The sequence below is a fragment of the Eumetopias jubatus genome, unplaced genomic scaffold (genome assembly GCF_037043125.1).
Source record: "Eumetopias jubatus isolate StellerSeaLion01/CBP00866 unplaced genomic scaffold, mEumJub1_p1.0 scaffold_4, whole genome shotgun sequence".
NCBI lineage: Eukaryota > Metazoa > Chordata > Mammalia > Carnivora > Otariidae > Eumetopias > Eumetopias jubatus.
This window is the reverse complement of record NW_028274810.1, coordinates 67075670-67092391: the sequence shown is the minus strand read 5'-3', so window position 1 is coordinate 67092391 and position 16722 is coordinate 67075670. Positions and strand designations below refer to the sequence as shown.

The following is a 16722-nucleotide window of genomic DNA, read 5'->3' as shown; positions in this document are numbered from 1 at the left end:
ATTTCATACTCATGCTTCCACACGGAGGGGACTCTGGGACTCTGGGATGCTCTCCCCATCTCTCACACGGGGTGAGATGAAGACCTATCTGTTTGGTGAGTGTGGGTGAAGAATCTAAGCTCAGCCCCTTCCTTTCCCTTTTCTGGAGCCAAATCTACTTCTCCAGTTGTAGACCAAGGACTTCGTGGGCAAGTCTGTCAATTTAGGGGCAAGGAATATATCAGTAAGCCCCCTGGCTGCAGATCCCAAACCACAATCTCTGATCAACTTTCTCAGTAACAAACATGGTATTTGTATTCCCCCTGAGTCAAATGTCTTTCAGTTGGTCTTATGTCTTTTAATTCATCTTGAACAAGTTAAGTGAAGGGGTATTATTTAAATGACACTTAAAACCCCAAATACCCCTATAGCACTAAACAAGTGCTTAACAATTATGATTTGATGTAACTTGATGTAAGGGTCACAGATCTTTTTTTTCTCAAAGTCTATTCAGCCTTGATTAGAAGATGAGTCACCCAGTCAGGGCATTAATCAATTCTAAATACATTTCCCACCCATAAAGCCACAACAAAGCTTGTTCTTAAAGACATACTTCTTTAAATAAGTTATCTGAATACAAAATGAATGTGCTCACAAACTTCCTTTAGAGAATGTGTACATAACAATGATTATTGTTTTATAGCTCTCACAGTACCTTCATATATTTTATCTAAACCCCAGAGCTATTCTAAGAGATTGGACTAATTTATTCTCATTTTAATAGATGAGAACACCAAAGCTCAAACAAGGACATTACTTATGGTCATACAACTAGAAATTGGTGGAGCTCACATTTGAACCCACATCTTCTCAGTTCAAATCCTGAGCTCTTTCTACCCTAGGAGGCAGCACAAAGGTGTTGCTTATGTAAATTCCCAAATTATACTGAAGCTGAACATATATATATCGATATATATCTGCTTTTGCTTCTGTTCAAAATTAGCATTTACTTTGAGCATGGGAGAACTAATCTTTTTTTTTTTTAAAGATTTATTTATTTATTTTAGAGAGGGAGAGAGAGAGCGGGGGGGGCAGAGGGAGGGAGAGAGAGAGAGAGAAAATCTCAAGTGGACTCCCTGTTGAGTCCGCCAAGTGGGGAACCCATGACCCTGAGATCATGACCTGATCAAGGGGTAGATGCCTAACCGACTGAGCCACCCAGGCGCCCCACAACTAATCTTTTTGGTATGCTAGGAGTAATCCATTCTGTTAATTGCTGAATTTAAAAATGCGTATTAAATACCACAAGTTTAAAAAATAATCATTAATGTCATCACTACCAAAAAAGTTACCATTTATTTGGCATTTTATAAGTGCCATATGCAATACCAGTTGTTCTATATATTATCTAATTAAATTGTCGTAACAATCCTATGAGATAAGTACTCCTGTTATTCCCACTTTATAGATGAATTCTATTCTCTGAGGTCAAAAGTGGTTAAGGGATTTGCCCAGGATTACACAAGCAGAAAAGATAAGGCTAGAATTTACACCCAGGTTTGTGAACTTCCAGACTACATCTAATGCATTCCTCTTCGTTGCCTCTTAACCTCTGATCCTACTTCTAAAAGGAGAACAGTTAATGTTCCCTTGAGCATTAAAAAAAAGCATGCACTCTGCAGATGTATCATAGCTCATGGCCCTGGTGTGGTATGAGCTTTGTTGTTCCCCACAGGAACACAGGCTACCTTTTGTTACTGTCAACTTGGTCCTAATAGCTAACTGTCCATATTCTTTAAATACCTCTTGATGAGCTGGGAATCCCTGAAGAGGTCACTTATACCCACAAAGTATCAGAGAGAGAACTTAAGAACTGATCTGCTGGTCATATGCTGGTCAGGGTGTGAAAAGGCTTTGGTAACTATAAAGTCTTTTGCAAACATAAGGGATTATTCGTCGTCATCATCATCATCATCATCATCATCATCATCATCATCACCAAGCACAGCAATGCCAGTTTTAGCTCCTAGCAACATCTCCTCGTGGTAATGCAACCCCAAAAGGAACTTTCAATCTGGAAGGGTCCCACTATGTGACTACGCTATAGCTTATTTCCATCCCAGCTTCCTGTGTAGTTGCTGGACCAATATGTCTCCTTGGATCACAGGAAAGAAGCAGCACTTGGGCAAGAGTTTCCAGAAAACAATGACAGATGCTCCTCTTTTCATTACTAAACTGTGGCAGAGTAACTGATGTGCTACAGAGTGAGGCTGGGTGGGCTTCTGCAGTTGCGAAGAATACAGTCCTACAAGACATTTTCTTTCCTTTTTTTTTTTTTAGATGGGAAGGGAGAATGAAAGAAAAGTTAAAGGAAGACCAAAGGGAGAGAAGACTCAAGTGGCAAAGGGATAAAAATTATATCTTGTAGGTTGCCATATCTGTTCTTTGTTTTATCACATTATAGTAATGGTGGCAGTTGACCATTTTCTGGGAGCTTACTGGGTGCTAATTCTTCTAAGTGGTTCACAAGCACTACACAACCCTGTGAGGGAGGTGCTATTACCTCCACTTTAAAAATGAGAAATAGAAGCTCAGAGAGATTAAGTAACCTGCCTAAGACTGCACAGGCAGGAAGTGGCAGAACAAGGACCTAAAATTGGGTCTGGCTCCAAAAGTCTGTTTTTTTTTTTTTTTTTTTAAAGATTTTATTTATTTGACAGAGAGAGAGAACTCAAGAGAGGGAACACAAGCAAGGGGAGTGGAAGAGGGAGAAGCAGGCTTCCCGCGGAGCAGGTAGCCCCATGTGGGGTTTCGATCCCATGGGATCGTGACCTGAGCTGAAGGCAGGTGCTTAACGACTGAGCCACCCAGGCACCCCAAAAGTCTGTGTTCTTCATCACCATACCAGGTAATATTAGTATTGTAGTCATACACTATTCTAAGTCTCTTGCTTGGAAAGACCATCCCCTTCATATAACTGAAGCACATATCTCCCCCAAACAGAGTGTATTACTATGTCAGGCATTTGGACAAATGTCTAGCTCAATTATCACAAACCTGTGATTGTTAGAACTGGAGGGGATTTTAATTATTTATTTATTTTTTATTTTTTTGAATTTTTATTTATTTGAGAGAGAGAGAAAAAAAACAAGCACACAGAGGGAGAAGCAGACTCCCTGCTAAGTGGGGAGCCCGACGTGGGGCTCAATCCCAGGATCCTGAGATCATGACCTGAGCCGCAGGCAGACGCTTAACTGAGTGAGCCACCCAGGTGCCCCTGGAGGGGATTTTTAGAGGTTATCTCTGTAACAGATGGGGACAGAAAAGTCCAGTGAGGGAAAAGAACTTACCCTAGATTACTTAACATTCACAGCAGATGTGGGACCAAATCTAGATTCATTCTCAGCCTGTGCCTTTAGACAGGCTTTTTAATGAGGACACCAACTCTAAAGTGTTACTAATGTCAAAATGACCTCAAACTTGGCATACTGTCAGGGAGACCCTGAAGACCAAATGAAAGATGTGGCCCTCTCCTTGCCCTGGTATCCTTGATAGTGGCTTTGGTCACTACACTATTAAACAACAGTGTTGAGGGGGAAAGCTCAGAGAGAACAGAGAGGCTTCTATCAAGATGAGTAGCGTGGGGGTGGAAAGGAAAGCCTCTTTAGTCTAGAAACAGAAGATCCAAGTGTGCAGAGTGAATGTAAAAAGCAGAAAAAAAGTAAAAGAATAGCATAAAAAAATGAGAACATGCATGTGTCTTCATTCTGGGAAGACAGTTCCCAAGATTAGTCCCTCTTGGGCTCTGGAAGACATGATTTCAAGTACATAAAAGGAAGTCCTACTTTACAGAATGGTTTGCAAGCTCACTGTCCCTGAAAGCATAATAAATGGAGGTACAGGCAAATTCATGAATGAGGATTCTATGGTGTGGCAAGAGAAATCTATGCAGATTAGCCCCAGTGGTGTGCGAGGATGCCAGCTTCCTCATCCCTTAAGGCAACTAGGATCCTCAGGGCTGGGTTGCCTCTAACCCTGAGCAGCTTAGTGTGGTTACTCCAATGAGGCACACAAACATTTTCAATGTGTGCAGTGACTTGCAAAAGGCTGGAAGCATTGGTCTGGGGCACATGCCTCACTTTCAGGGGCTGATATCATGGAAGGCAGAGAGGTCCTTGTATAAACAGTTCCTAAGATGCCTCTGATAAAAGACTGGTCTATAATGCTACCACTGTGTTTGGAGAGAAACCTGTTAACTGGTCAAGTTCAGAACTGTTACCTCAGCGTAAAAACCTTCTGAAAAACCCTAATTACTGTTTTCCTGACAGTTTCACCACTAGGCCTTTAAGTGCTAATTAGAGAGGCAGTAAGAAAAAGCACTGGTGGGTTTTGAATTCTAGTTCTGCATGTATGCTCTTAAGCAAGTCATTTAACCTCCAGAAGACCCAAATTTTTCATCTGCAAGCTGGTGACAACATCACCCACCACCTAACAGGTTCTAATGGACCATTTCCCTCTTTCCCTCTGGGTCTCTCTTTCACACTGTCACTTGAGAGAGTTGAACAAAATGTCTGATCCTGCCTCTCTCCTACTTAAAATTCTTACATGATTCCTTTCTACAACAGGATAATCCCCTTTTGCTTTGGCCTCATTTTCCCAATTTGTAAATGGATGGTGTTTCTGGCAAGGCTTATAGCACAACCATAATGAAAGACATAGCTGGAAAGACAGTTTGGAGATAGATCATGAAGGGCTTGAATGTCTTATTAGGTTTAGTTTGAACTTTTGAAAAAAATTTTCTCCCTGGCTTCAGAGGGATCTGAAGTGGCATGCTCGGCGTGCTCTTCAGGCAGAGTGGCTAGGGGGAAAGTGAGCATTTTGAATGCATTTTAGTACTCAAGCAGGGCCACATGAGCTGGTGTGTGCGTAACTCTGCACGCAAACGCCGCTCAAGAGCTGGAGCTTTGAACAGGAGTTAAAAGAGTTGAGTCCCTAACGACATACAAAAGACTTGCCGGTGTGATTTATTCTGATGTATTTACTTATCCAATTACCAAAACAGCAGGAGATCATTAAATTTTCTAGTTACCAGATGCAGCACGTTCAATATCTTAAATGTTACCAAGGCTCTCTCTGAGCTATTTTGATATTACATTTCATCTGCCCAAAAGCTTATGAAACTGGAAGGCAAGAATCATGAACAGAACAGGTGTTTTCTTTGAAGGTTGGTCCAGCAGGCGCCTGTACAAAACCAAACTTATACCAGAAATTCTCAGACTCTTCTGGACTTAAGGAAAAGTACCATGATGAGAAATAATTATTTAGGAGAGAAGATGCTAAGGAAGTGGTACTTGAAGGTGGCTGGGGATATGTATTTTACCTAGCCAGACTTTCTTCATGCTCATTTCCTGTCAGTTCAGTCCTTATGTCCACAGAAGTTCAGGGCTCAGTGTAGAGGAGGAGAGAAGGGAACAAGCACCCTTTGAGAGACTCCAAACCTGGCCCCTAACTCTAGCATACAGCTTCTAACTATCTGTGTGATCTTGGGCAAGTCACTTTTCCTCCTCTGAGTTTCCTTCTGTTAAATAAGGATGTTGTAATTAAAAACAAACAAACAAACAAATAAATAAGGATGTTGTATCCGATGTACCCTTAGATACCTGCTAGGAGCATCTACACAGCTTGTCTTCCACTGCGCTTTACACGAATGTCTCCTGGATAAGACTGAGAAACTTAAAGGAACTGTGTGTTTCCTCTATTTCCAGCTTCCAGAAAAGAACCTAGTGCATTATATGCTTTCAATAAATGCTTGTTGAATAAATAATCAAACCAGAGATGTACATCATGGAACATTGAAAAATACAGAGCAAGCCTCTATTAACAACATTTGTAAAGTTAGGCGGCAAAATAGATGTTCTATTTTCTTTTGAAAAAATACATCAAATAAGTGATATCTGGGGCTAAATGTTTTGAAAGGGTGGTGGTGGCTTAGCCCCAACACTCTTTCTCTAAATACTATCCCCTCACAGACCTTATGCTCTAGCCAATTAGAGCAGTTTGTTATTCCCCAAATATGTCTGATACTTCTCTCTGAACCGTTGCTTATGTTGTTTCCTCTACTGGACTGTCCCTCCTCCCCAGTTCCATCTGTTGAAACTTCTATATCCTTCAAGGCTCATCTCAAATGCTACTTCATCTACAAAACCAGGCCTAAGTGACAGAGCCTAAATTAATCCCATTCTTTGGTTCCTTGTAACAGAGTTAATCGTAAGTGGCATCTTCTCCCATTCACTGGGCCATGGGCTCCTGGAACACAGAGGCCATATATGTTTATTGTGGTCTCTCCCTCAAGTGCCTATTCTACACATGCCCTGCATGTGGTCAGTCCACATCTGATGCACTAATACCTCTAGGGTGGTTGCCAACGTCTGTTGACAGACTTAAGATCAGTGTCTGAACTGAAATGTAGACACTGGCAAGTTGACCTTTTCCTTTGCTAAACCAGCACTGCTGTACTGTACTTGTACTTGACCAGGCAAGGCTACCCATTTCTGGAGGATCTAGCTCAAAGGATCAGCTACAGTCTCACGCCGAGTTATTTGTCTGTTGTGCTTCTCAGGTTTGTCTATGAGTCTGTCTCTCCAGTTAGGTTAAATTCTGAGGGCACAAAATGAGGTTTCACTGGCTATCTGTCCTCAGAGCCTAGTGTGTATTGCTGTAAACAGTGTGAATTCAACAAATGTTTGTTGAAAGACTGACCTACTGAATGACTGAATGGGGGTTCCCCACTCCTCCCAGGAGTGTCCACCAATCCAAAGAAAGGGAGTCAAGAAGAGCCGTACTCCCAGGCCCCTTCGCCCTAGTCTCATTGCAACAGCAGGCAGAGCTTGTCAGTAATACCATTAACAGGTCACCCTAGTGGTCCCCTGGCTCTGGACTCTGGCCCTTGCCTCAGTCAGTCCTGCTGCACAGACAGAGAGACTGACAGTAAGTTTGCATCAGTTGTCCTTTCAGAAGGGACAGATTTTTCCCTATTTAAACTGCTGTTGGAATTGGCTAATTAGAAGGATTTAAAAAATCTTAATACTCTAAACAGAGAAAACTGGTTCTGAATTATTAAGGAACATTTTCAATGCATCTGAATAACCTTAAGTGACTCAGCTGCCACCTGATCCTAAGCTCTGGCTCAGATAAATAAATGTGAAATATTGTCAAAGCCCCAGCTTATAGGAGCCTCCAGCTACAGTAAATAAAAGCTTAAGTCCCCATAAACTGCCTGGGACAGAGAGATTCTCATATAAAAGGAGAGAAGACAATCTTAAATAAAGCCAGTACGACCAGAAAGCCAATGGTTTTGCTCTAGTTTTCAGAATAGTGCTGTCAACAGGGCAGGTATTATCTATATGCAGGTCATTTAATCATAGAGTCACATAGTGTCAGAGCTGAAAGAAGATTAAGAAAGCACTTATTTTAATCTCTTCATATTTCAGATGAAGAAAATAAGACCCAGAGAAGTATGTACCTTGCTTGAAATCACACAACAAATGGCTGAAAGAACTGAGATTCGGCCCCGGATGCCTGGCTCCCAGGTTAGTTCCCTTCCTAGTCTATCACACTCTTCTGAGAATGTCCTGCTGGAGATGTCAAAATGAGAGGCTAGCAACTGGCTGTTAACAAAAACACCTGAAAATTTTAACCAGATGGGTGACTTCTAGAGCTTAAATTCCAGAGATACCATGGTTCCCCCCAAAGACTTTGGAGTTCTCTTCCATGACTGCGCAGGGGGAGGGGGCAGGGAGAAACGTGGAGGTAGGGGGAGAGACACAGAGGGAAACCAGGAATAAGTGAGGGTGAATGTCACTATACTGTAGTCCTTCTCTTGCCTCTGCTCAAGCCACGAGGATACCATGAGCTTCTGTCTGGTGAGATGGAAAATACAAAAGCAAAAACCAAATAAAAACAGTGGATGCATGAATGAGTAGGAATACTTCATTTCTTTTCATTTATTTACTAAACAAATATCTCCTGAGTGTTTACTACAATGTTGGAATCTGCGCTAGGCACTGGGACACAACAGTGAACAGGCACTATCTCTGTCCCCAAGCAATGGAGAACCTGGGACAGGATGCAGACAAGAAATCAGCCCACTGCAATTCAAACCAGTAAAGGGCTATGAGAGGGAAGAGGTTCAGCGGGGGGCACGGGGGAGGTAAGCACCTCAGTCCCAGGGTGCCAATTAGCTCCTTATTTCTCCTCCTTCCTTGACTCATTCTAATATGCACAACTGTTTCCTACAATCGAATTAACAATTTTTCTGACTTATACACATAATAATTCAGTATTAGTTGCCCACTATGTGCCAAGCACAGTACTAGGGAATACTCAAATAAATTAGACACAAGCCCAAATAATTTGATGTGCATAATTTTTTTTTTTTGTTTGTTTGTTTAAAAAACATATATCTTACCTTCATTTTGTGACTATGTAAACTTGGGCCAAGCATTTCTGCTTTTGGTATCTTTTGGTTTTCCTAGGCCTCGATCAAGTTTCTTTTCTTCTCTGTATCTTGGTTGTTTCATCTATAAAATAGGGGTCTTTTCTAGTTCACACAGTCTAAAATACATGCAAGAGGAAAGCCTGTTTACAACAGAGCTCTTACGTTAAAGCCAACTAGAGGAAGGAAAGTGAAATAAATTTGGAAGTGTCAAAGGGATCTTCAGCTTTGGGATTCAGCCACAGACATTAAACCTGTAGCTTTGAGGTCCTGCTGCTAGGTAAAGATCGGGGTGTGGTCAGGGTGCAGCGGGCTGGGGCTGGGGCTGCAGTGAGGCCCAGGGGAGGATTTGGCATGTTGATGCAAGTGCTAATGCACTCTGGAACTCCAGCCCTGGCTTTGAAAATTACAAGGAGTGTCTAGAAAAGGTTAATCTGCACATATACACGTTTGCAGTTGTTTGTATTTACAATGGGTTTATTATACAGACTTTAAGTGAGTAAAGCATGTCTGCAGAAGCACCTGGAATACTGAGCACAGAACTAATGATTTTTATTTATGGCCCGACGGAGTCAGACTGGATTGTATGTAAAGCCTTCAAAAGTTTATTTGATTTCTGATATAGCTATTTTGAATGGTATAGTGCTTTATAAACCCCTTATAAAATTACTTCTGGGGCAAAGTAAGTAATTTTGTAAAGGTTTAAATACATCAACATACCTGTATGTAATCAGTAACAGTCACGCCATTTTATGTTTGCATGGTATGGGGAAAGGACCTGAGTTTTGGGAATTAAATACTGGTATTGACATTTATTGTGCAAGCCTGAAAAATTTAAGCTCCCTAAGCTTCCATGTCCTTACCTGTAAAGTGGGAATAATATCTATCTTTCAGAGAACTAATATACTTGATTATACACAAAATGGCACAAAAATAAATGTTTTTTATTCATTGTCATCACTCCCTACCACTCCAAGTCCTTTGTAGAGTAGAAAGGGCAAAAGCAGATTTTGTGAAGGCTCTGAATTCTATTCAGCTTCCATGAAATGGCTTAATTCCCTCAAACATATTTTTAAAACTCCTTTGTGTATTTCTTCAATCTGGTCAGGAACATAAATGATGCGTTTTCTTATAAAAACCTTTCCTCTTCTTCCTGCCATCAACTTCATCATAACAGCTTAGATATACTGAGCATTTACTACATGCTGGTGCTTTATAAGTATCAGTTCATTTCATTTTTACAACAGCGCTATGAAGTAGGTGCTATCATCCTTATCTCATATGTGAGGAAACTGAGCTATACAGAGGTTAAGTAATTTGCCCAAGATCAAGGAGTTAGGAAATGGCAGAGTTGAGATTCAGTCTGGGATTCCAGAATCCAGTCTCTTAACCACTACCCTATACTGTCTGTCACTATGTCCTTCAAATGCACTCCAGTCACTGCCAGGGGCATTTTCTGGTGTTGAGCTAGTCTCAGGGTTTAAATCTCTATCCTCTGTTAGAAAGCACTACCTAGACTTTCTCCTGGTACCCTAGACTCAACAAATCTGTCTCAAGTGAAATGCTTCCTTATCTGTCTTCCTTGATTTCTGTACATGGTAAATACCATCTCGTCATTCAGGCTGGGAACGTCTAAATTACCTCCTTCTCCACCCCCACCCCCCACCGGACACAGTTTGACAATCACCAAATCTCACTGATTCTCCCTTTTTCCTGATTCTGCTGCCTTTTCTTCATTCCTACTGATGCCATCTTAGTTCGGATTTCCACAGCCTATTGTCTTGTCTACTGTAATAGTCCTATCTGGTCTCCTTTTTCCAGGCTCTCCTTACTCTAATCCTTCTTGATGAAAATAATCCACGAATTTTAGACGATAAGGAAAAGGCAAAAATATGAAATCAAAAGACCTAAGTGGAGCCATTCCTCTGCAACTTATTAGCTATGTCAATTTGTGTTAGCCACTTGGCAGCTATAAGCCTAAATTTCTCGTCTTTATTACAAGGGTTAACACCTATCTTAACTAGTTCAAATTTCCACTAGACTTACTTTGTGAGGGCAAGACCTCTGTCTAGCCTATTCACTACCATATCCCCAATTTCTTATGCATAAGAGGTGCTCGAATAATATTTGCTAGATTAATACATAGAAGACTCTTCAGTATTTTTTCATCTCCTATTTCAATTCCTTCTGTGTCTAACTTCATATCCTAAATTCCATCACAGAAAACTGCAATTCCCCAACATATGCTGGCTTATATTCCTATGGTTTTTGTTCATACTTCTGCTTGGCAAATGTCCATTTATTTTTTTTTAACTTTTTATTTTGAAAAACCTATAAACTAGAATGTTCAAAAATAGTAGAGTCCCTTGTATCCTTCACCCAGCTTCACTCAATAGTACCATCTTATTTAACTATAGTATAATAAAAAACCAGGAAACTGACACTGGTATCATACTATTCATTACACTATAGGCCTCCTTCACATTTTATCAGTTCTTACGTCTATTCATTTGAGTGTGTGTATGTGAATGGTTATATGCAATTTTATCTCATGTGCAGATTTGTGTAACCACCACTACAATTAAGATACAGAATAAAGCTATGAAATTTATAGTCACACCCATCCCCTACAACCACACCATCTATCCTTATTCCCTGGCAACCACTAACTTATTTTCCATCCTTATATTTCTGTCAATGCAAGAATGTTATATAAATGGAATTCATCCAGTATGTGCAACCTTTTGAGATTGCCTTTTTCCACTCAGCATGCCTTCGAGACCCATCCAAGTTGTTTCATATATCAGAGTTCCCTCCTTTTTATTGCTATTCTTTTCTTTACTTAAATTCAGTTGCTATTCCTTTTTAAAAATACTTTGTCCAAATCCTGTTTCTTCTGTGAAGCTTTACTGATCTCCAAATAGAATTAAAGCCTCTACTATTCCTTGGGTTCCCATTATAGCCAGCATGGACTATCACAACACTTTTGACCTTTGAATATCTTTATTTGTTTGTTCATCTGTAAGGGCTTTTGGTCACATTTTGTATCTTTAGTGCCTAGCAAGTACCTGGTAAAACTAGGTATGTATTAAATGTTCATTAAATTAATAAATGTAAACTAACTTATAAGTTACAGGGAGAAGTATTTTTGAAAATGGCAAAATGCTATGCAAGCATTTCTAAAAGGCTACACAGCTCATATTATAGTAAGACCATATTGGTCTTCATGACTCCAGATTCTAATATTTACAAGTTCATCTACTCGTTTACCTTCATTTGTAACTCCAAAATCCATACTTTCAGTACTTTCACGGTCATGTGAGAACATGTGCAGAGTGGTGAAAAATTGAGTTGCCTGATACCCATGTTCCCAAATGCGGTTGAACCAGGCAATACTCTGCTTTATTATTTTAGCTCTCACAGTATAAACAAATGTCCTTCTTCTGGTAGATTTAGTGTCATGCTTTTTGCATTTTTGTTTTTGGGTAATTTTGCTGTTTGAAATGGCCCCGAGGCATACTCCTGAAGTGCTGTGTGGTGTTCCCAAGTTTAAGAAGGCTGTGAAATGCCTTATGGAGAAAATGTGTGTGCTAGATAAACTTCATTCAGGCATGAGTTATAGTATTGCTGACCATGAGCTCAATGTTAATGAAACATTATACATTAAATAAAGTATCTTCAAAAACAGAAACACACATAAAACAAAATTATGTATTGATTGGTTGATGAAAACTTGTAACCAGAGGCTCATAGGAACTTAACTCTGTACTTCTCTTAGGAGCAATATTAAGTATTTGCTAACTCAGTGTTTGCAGCAACTTTATACAACATAACTACTATGAAAAATGAAAACTGACTGTACTTCTTCAGTTCTAAAACCAATAGCTCCCGATAGCCTACAGAATGAAATAAGAATACAGTAATTTTTTAACCTCAGGTATACTGCTTACCACAATCTGTACCACTGACACATACCTTTTTGTTCGGCCAAAACAGTGTATTCTTCTTCATGTTGTGCCTCACTTGGCAGGATGTGTCATCCCGTGCCTGCTAGGGTGATTTCCTGCCTTATGTCTCCCACCAGACTTGGCCTTGTAGACCAGACCGTGTCATAATCATCATCACACCCACCATAGTGTGCCATCCCTACATCCTTCTATCCATCCTATATCCACTCACATCTTGGTGGGTCCTTACTCTGTGGTAGGCCTGTGCAAGGCCAGTGTCAGAAACTGAAGATGCAAAGGCAAATAAGACGCAGTATAGCTACTGCCCTAAATGAGCTTACAGACAGCAGACCCTAGAGGACCCTGACATAAATGAGGTAAAAATCTCCAGGAGGAAATAAGCCTGTCTCTCACCCTAGGAAAAATGCCATAGACTAATTCAGGAATGTTTCCAGCTATGAAAGAAATCTGCTGGTTTGGTAAAACAGAAGGCAGATATTAAACTCTAGATATTTCGAGTGGAACACCACTCTCAAACTATTGTTATTACGGTTTGATATCCTACTTGAAAGCTGGAGGTTTCAAAAAAGTTAAAATTGGACAAAGATTCTTTGTCTTCTTGAAACCAAAACATGAATGAAAAAATAAGGTGGCGAGAGAAATAATCACCATTACCATCATACCAGTTACTATCATTATATTCATGCTCTGTGGCAAATGCTATATGTATTAAACATCTTACGTTCATTTTTTCATTTAATGCTCACAATAGCCGTTTGAAGTAGGTGTAGTTATTCCCATTTTTACCAAGAGATTAAGTAACCTAAGATCGCTCAATGAGGAGCTGATCCAGAATTCAAGGCCAGGTCCATTTGACTCCATAGCCTGTATATGCTCTTGTTTCAGGCTACAATGCCTCTGAAATGTGACTGAAAAGAAGAGGTAGTATTAAATAAATCATCTTTACAGTGTTGATTTATATTTGCTTATAAAACAAGCAAGGGGAAATAAATACCAACAATCCCACCTTTATTTTAAGTAGCCAGTTTGAAGAAAGTATTCTTCCTCTGCAGTGAGGGAAAGTGGCTGAAGCCTGAAGGACCACTGCAGATTTGGGGGCAAGTTCATATTGAATATTTGGCTCTCTAGAACATCTCCAAATGACTGCACTTTCCTCAGGTTCTCTTGAATATCCCCTTGGAAAATACAGCTGGTATTTTGTTAATACTGGTGACTTGAGCTGGTGCTTGGTAGTACAGCTGACCCCTGAACAACATGATTTGAACTGAGCGGGTCCACTTATATGCAGATTTCTTTTGATAAATATGGTATGGTACTGTCAATGTATTTTCTCCTTAATAAGATTTTCTTTACTTTATCTTACTTTCTTGCAAGAATACAGTATATAATACATATAACATATAAAATATGTGTTAATTGACAGTTGATGTTAAATTGGTAAGGCTTCCAGTCACCAGTAGGCTATTAGTACATAAGTTTTCAGGGAGTCATACGTGGATTTCTGACTGCATAGAGGGTTGGCACCCCTCATCCTCATACAGTTCAAGATCAACTGTATTCTTCTGAGGCTATTTTTACCCTTCACTAAAGGACTAAGTTCTGTTACAAATGAAAGTAAAAAGTCAAATGCTTAGAAGTTTCCCAGTTTACAGAGTTCCACCCATATATCCAGTAGTAAACCCCAGAAATGAATTTGAGATGTATCTTAAAAAATAAAATTATAAAAAAAATAATAAAATTATATGTGCAGAGAGGGTTAACATAGCAGACCTGACAGCTATTCTTTTGAAAGGCTTGCTTACAAGGTTGGCCCTTGGCTGGCATTTGGGAATTTGGGTTTGGAGAGGCTTCCCATCATTCCCAAAACTGGTAAGAGTGGCTCACTATGCCTAAACTGTTTGGGCAAACAACGTAACTTATACTGAACACCTGCTTTCCTTCTGGGATTCTGGAATTTTGGGATATGTCACTGCAGAGGGTACATACGTGATCTGTCTCCAACTAAAAACCCTGGGTACTCAGTTCCTAATAAGCTTCCTTGCTTGGCAACATTTCACATGTGTTATCTCAAATCATTGCTGGGGGAATTAAATGTGTCTCATGTGACTCTACTGGGAGAGGACATTTGGAAGCTTGTGCCTGGTTTCTGCTGGACTTTTTGCCCCATATGCCTTTTCTCTTTGCTAATTTGGCTTTGTATCCTTTTGCTGTAATAAATCATAGCCATGAGTATGACTATATGCTCAGTCCTACGAGTTCTGCTAAAGAATCAATCATTAAACCTTGGAGTGGTTATGGTGTCAGTTGGTGTCAGAAATGGGATTAAAAAGCCCGACCTGACTCATTGAAATATAGTGAAAGCATTGTTTGAGAAAGGAAAGTTTGAAGGGATAGGGAAGAGTCAACCTTTGGTACCTGAGTAGATATGAAGTCATTCATACATGGCATGAAACAGCTGCTATGGGTTGTGAGAGGTAAAAGTTACCTATGGAGTTTTAAAATGATAGATCCAATCCAGGAGAGTTGGCTTCATGGCTCCCTAATTGCTTTTGGCTGCACTAACTAAAGTGAGGGGACAAAGTACAGCCTTGTGATGCCTTTAGTTTTTGTTCTCTCAGGTGGCAAGAGAAAAGGATCACAAAATTTCTAAAGGTGAGCTCTGGATAGGCAAAAAAAAAAATGCTAAAAGTTTGCATTGTTCTCTCCTTCGAGTGGGGGAGGAAAAAGAGTTAAATTAGTTCCCAGGGCTGGAGCACAATTTTAGATAAACCAGAGGGGTAAAAAAGGGAGAAAAATACTCCAGCCATTTCTTCAGCTTAGCTGTTGTCACCTCTGTTGCTGAAATAGCCAAGTATTGCTCCCTTCCCATCTTCCCTTGCATTCCAGCAGGGATCTTCCCCAACAGGTTTAATATTAACCCTATAAATGCTAAAAGTATTGCTAGGTGTTTGAGTAAGTGTGCAATGAGAAAAGGGGGGATTTAAAAAAATAATGGTCTTCTGGCTATTGTATCTGGATATATGGTAAAAATGGATATAAAGAATTATATGCTTTTAATTTCATAAATGCTAGAGGAATCATCCTGACTAAAGAAAGCTGAAAAATTGTGTTAGTAGAACACTACTTCCTTGATTCTGCCACTGGTGAGTGGGTTAAAATTTAAACTGAGTACTGGAAATAGAATATGTCTCCAGAACTAATGATTTTTGCTTACTGAAGTCTCTAGAAAAAGGGAGATAACATGGGAAATAGATGCAATCTCCAGATAGAGACACGCCTTGGGAGTTTTAAAAACAGTTTTTGGTTTGCTAATGAGCTCCTATAAAATCAGATCTCTGATCTTTAGAGGCTGATGATTTCCCTGTGTGGTGTGCATATTTCTGAGTAGGTAAATTTGGACAATACCCAAAGGGCTTAGGAAAGCCTCACTTGTTACTTGAACTCAGAACACTGCTGCCTGGTCCTGTGGCATCGTGGCTTTGCTGCTGCTGAAGAAAAGTTGCTGGCTTCTTTTGGAATCCTAAATCCACAGATGCTAATTGTCTAGACCTGACTCTAAACAAAAACCTGACACTGTCTGTTGTGAGCTGTTTCAGCATCAGAATGTGCTGTGCTGAACTGAAAGCAAGCATAAGCTCAATGAACATGACTTTGACCCTGGAACTGTTGTAAATTTAGGACACCTCTCTGTGGGGCCTGAAACTCTGAAAACATCATGAGTATTGTCCGTACTATCTGAGTCACATACAAATGCCTCTAGGAAAGGATTTGTTTTTTTGGTAGGACCATCTAAAATCAAGCTGCTGGGGCACCTGGGTGGCTCAGTCATTAAGTGTCTGCCTTCGGCTCCAGTCATGATCCCAGGGTCCTGGGATGGAGCCCTGCATCAGGCTCCCTCCTTGGTGGGAAGCCTGCTTCTCCCTCTCCCACTCCCCTTGCTTGTGTTCCTTCTCTTGCTTTGTCTCTCTCTGTCCAATAAATAAATAAAAAATAAAATAAAATAAAAAATAAAATCAAGCTGCTGATTGGCTTATATTAGGTATAGAGACTGACTGCATTCCTAATTTGTGATTCCTGCCAAAAGCTACAAGTTGGGATAGGGCACAGTGGGACCCCTCTGCCCATTCCTGACAGTCTGGACTCCCGACTTCCTTTGAGAGATGTCTCACTGCTGTTGACTTGTGTTCAACTTCCCAGCTTAGTTGCAGTTTGTAACAAAAGACTAATAAACTCTACTTTTCTCACCTTTCTCCTGGTATACACACCTCAGAAAGACAATCT

The 16722-nt window shown here is 40.2% G+C and overlaps 1 protein-coding gene across 3 annotated transcripts in view; it reads right to left on the bottom strand.

The window, feature by feature from the left end:
• FAF1 (Fas associated factor 1) overlaps window positions 1-16722 on the bottom strand; it is a 489058-nt gene that overhangs the window by 7941 nt on the left and 464395 nt on the right. For 2 of the 3 annotated variants that reach the window (XM_028106760.2, XM_028106762.2), the window contains exon 19: window positions 8447-8558. The exons of the other annotated variant lie outside the window; for it this stretch is intronic. In XM_028106760.2, the coding sequence (XP_027962561.1) occupies window positions 8460-8558 (99 nt within the window). In that variant the 3' untranslated portion in view covers window positions 8447-8459. The remainder of the gene's footprint in view (window positions 1-8446; window positions 8559-16722) is intronic. 3 annotated transcript variants of the gene reach the window in all.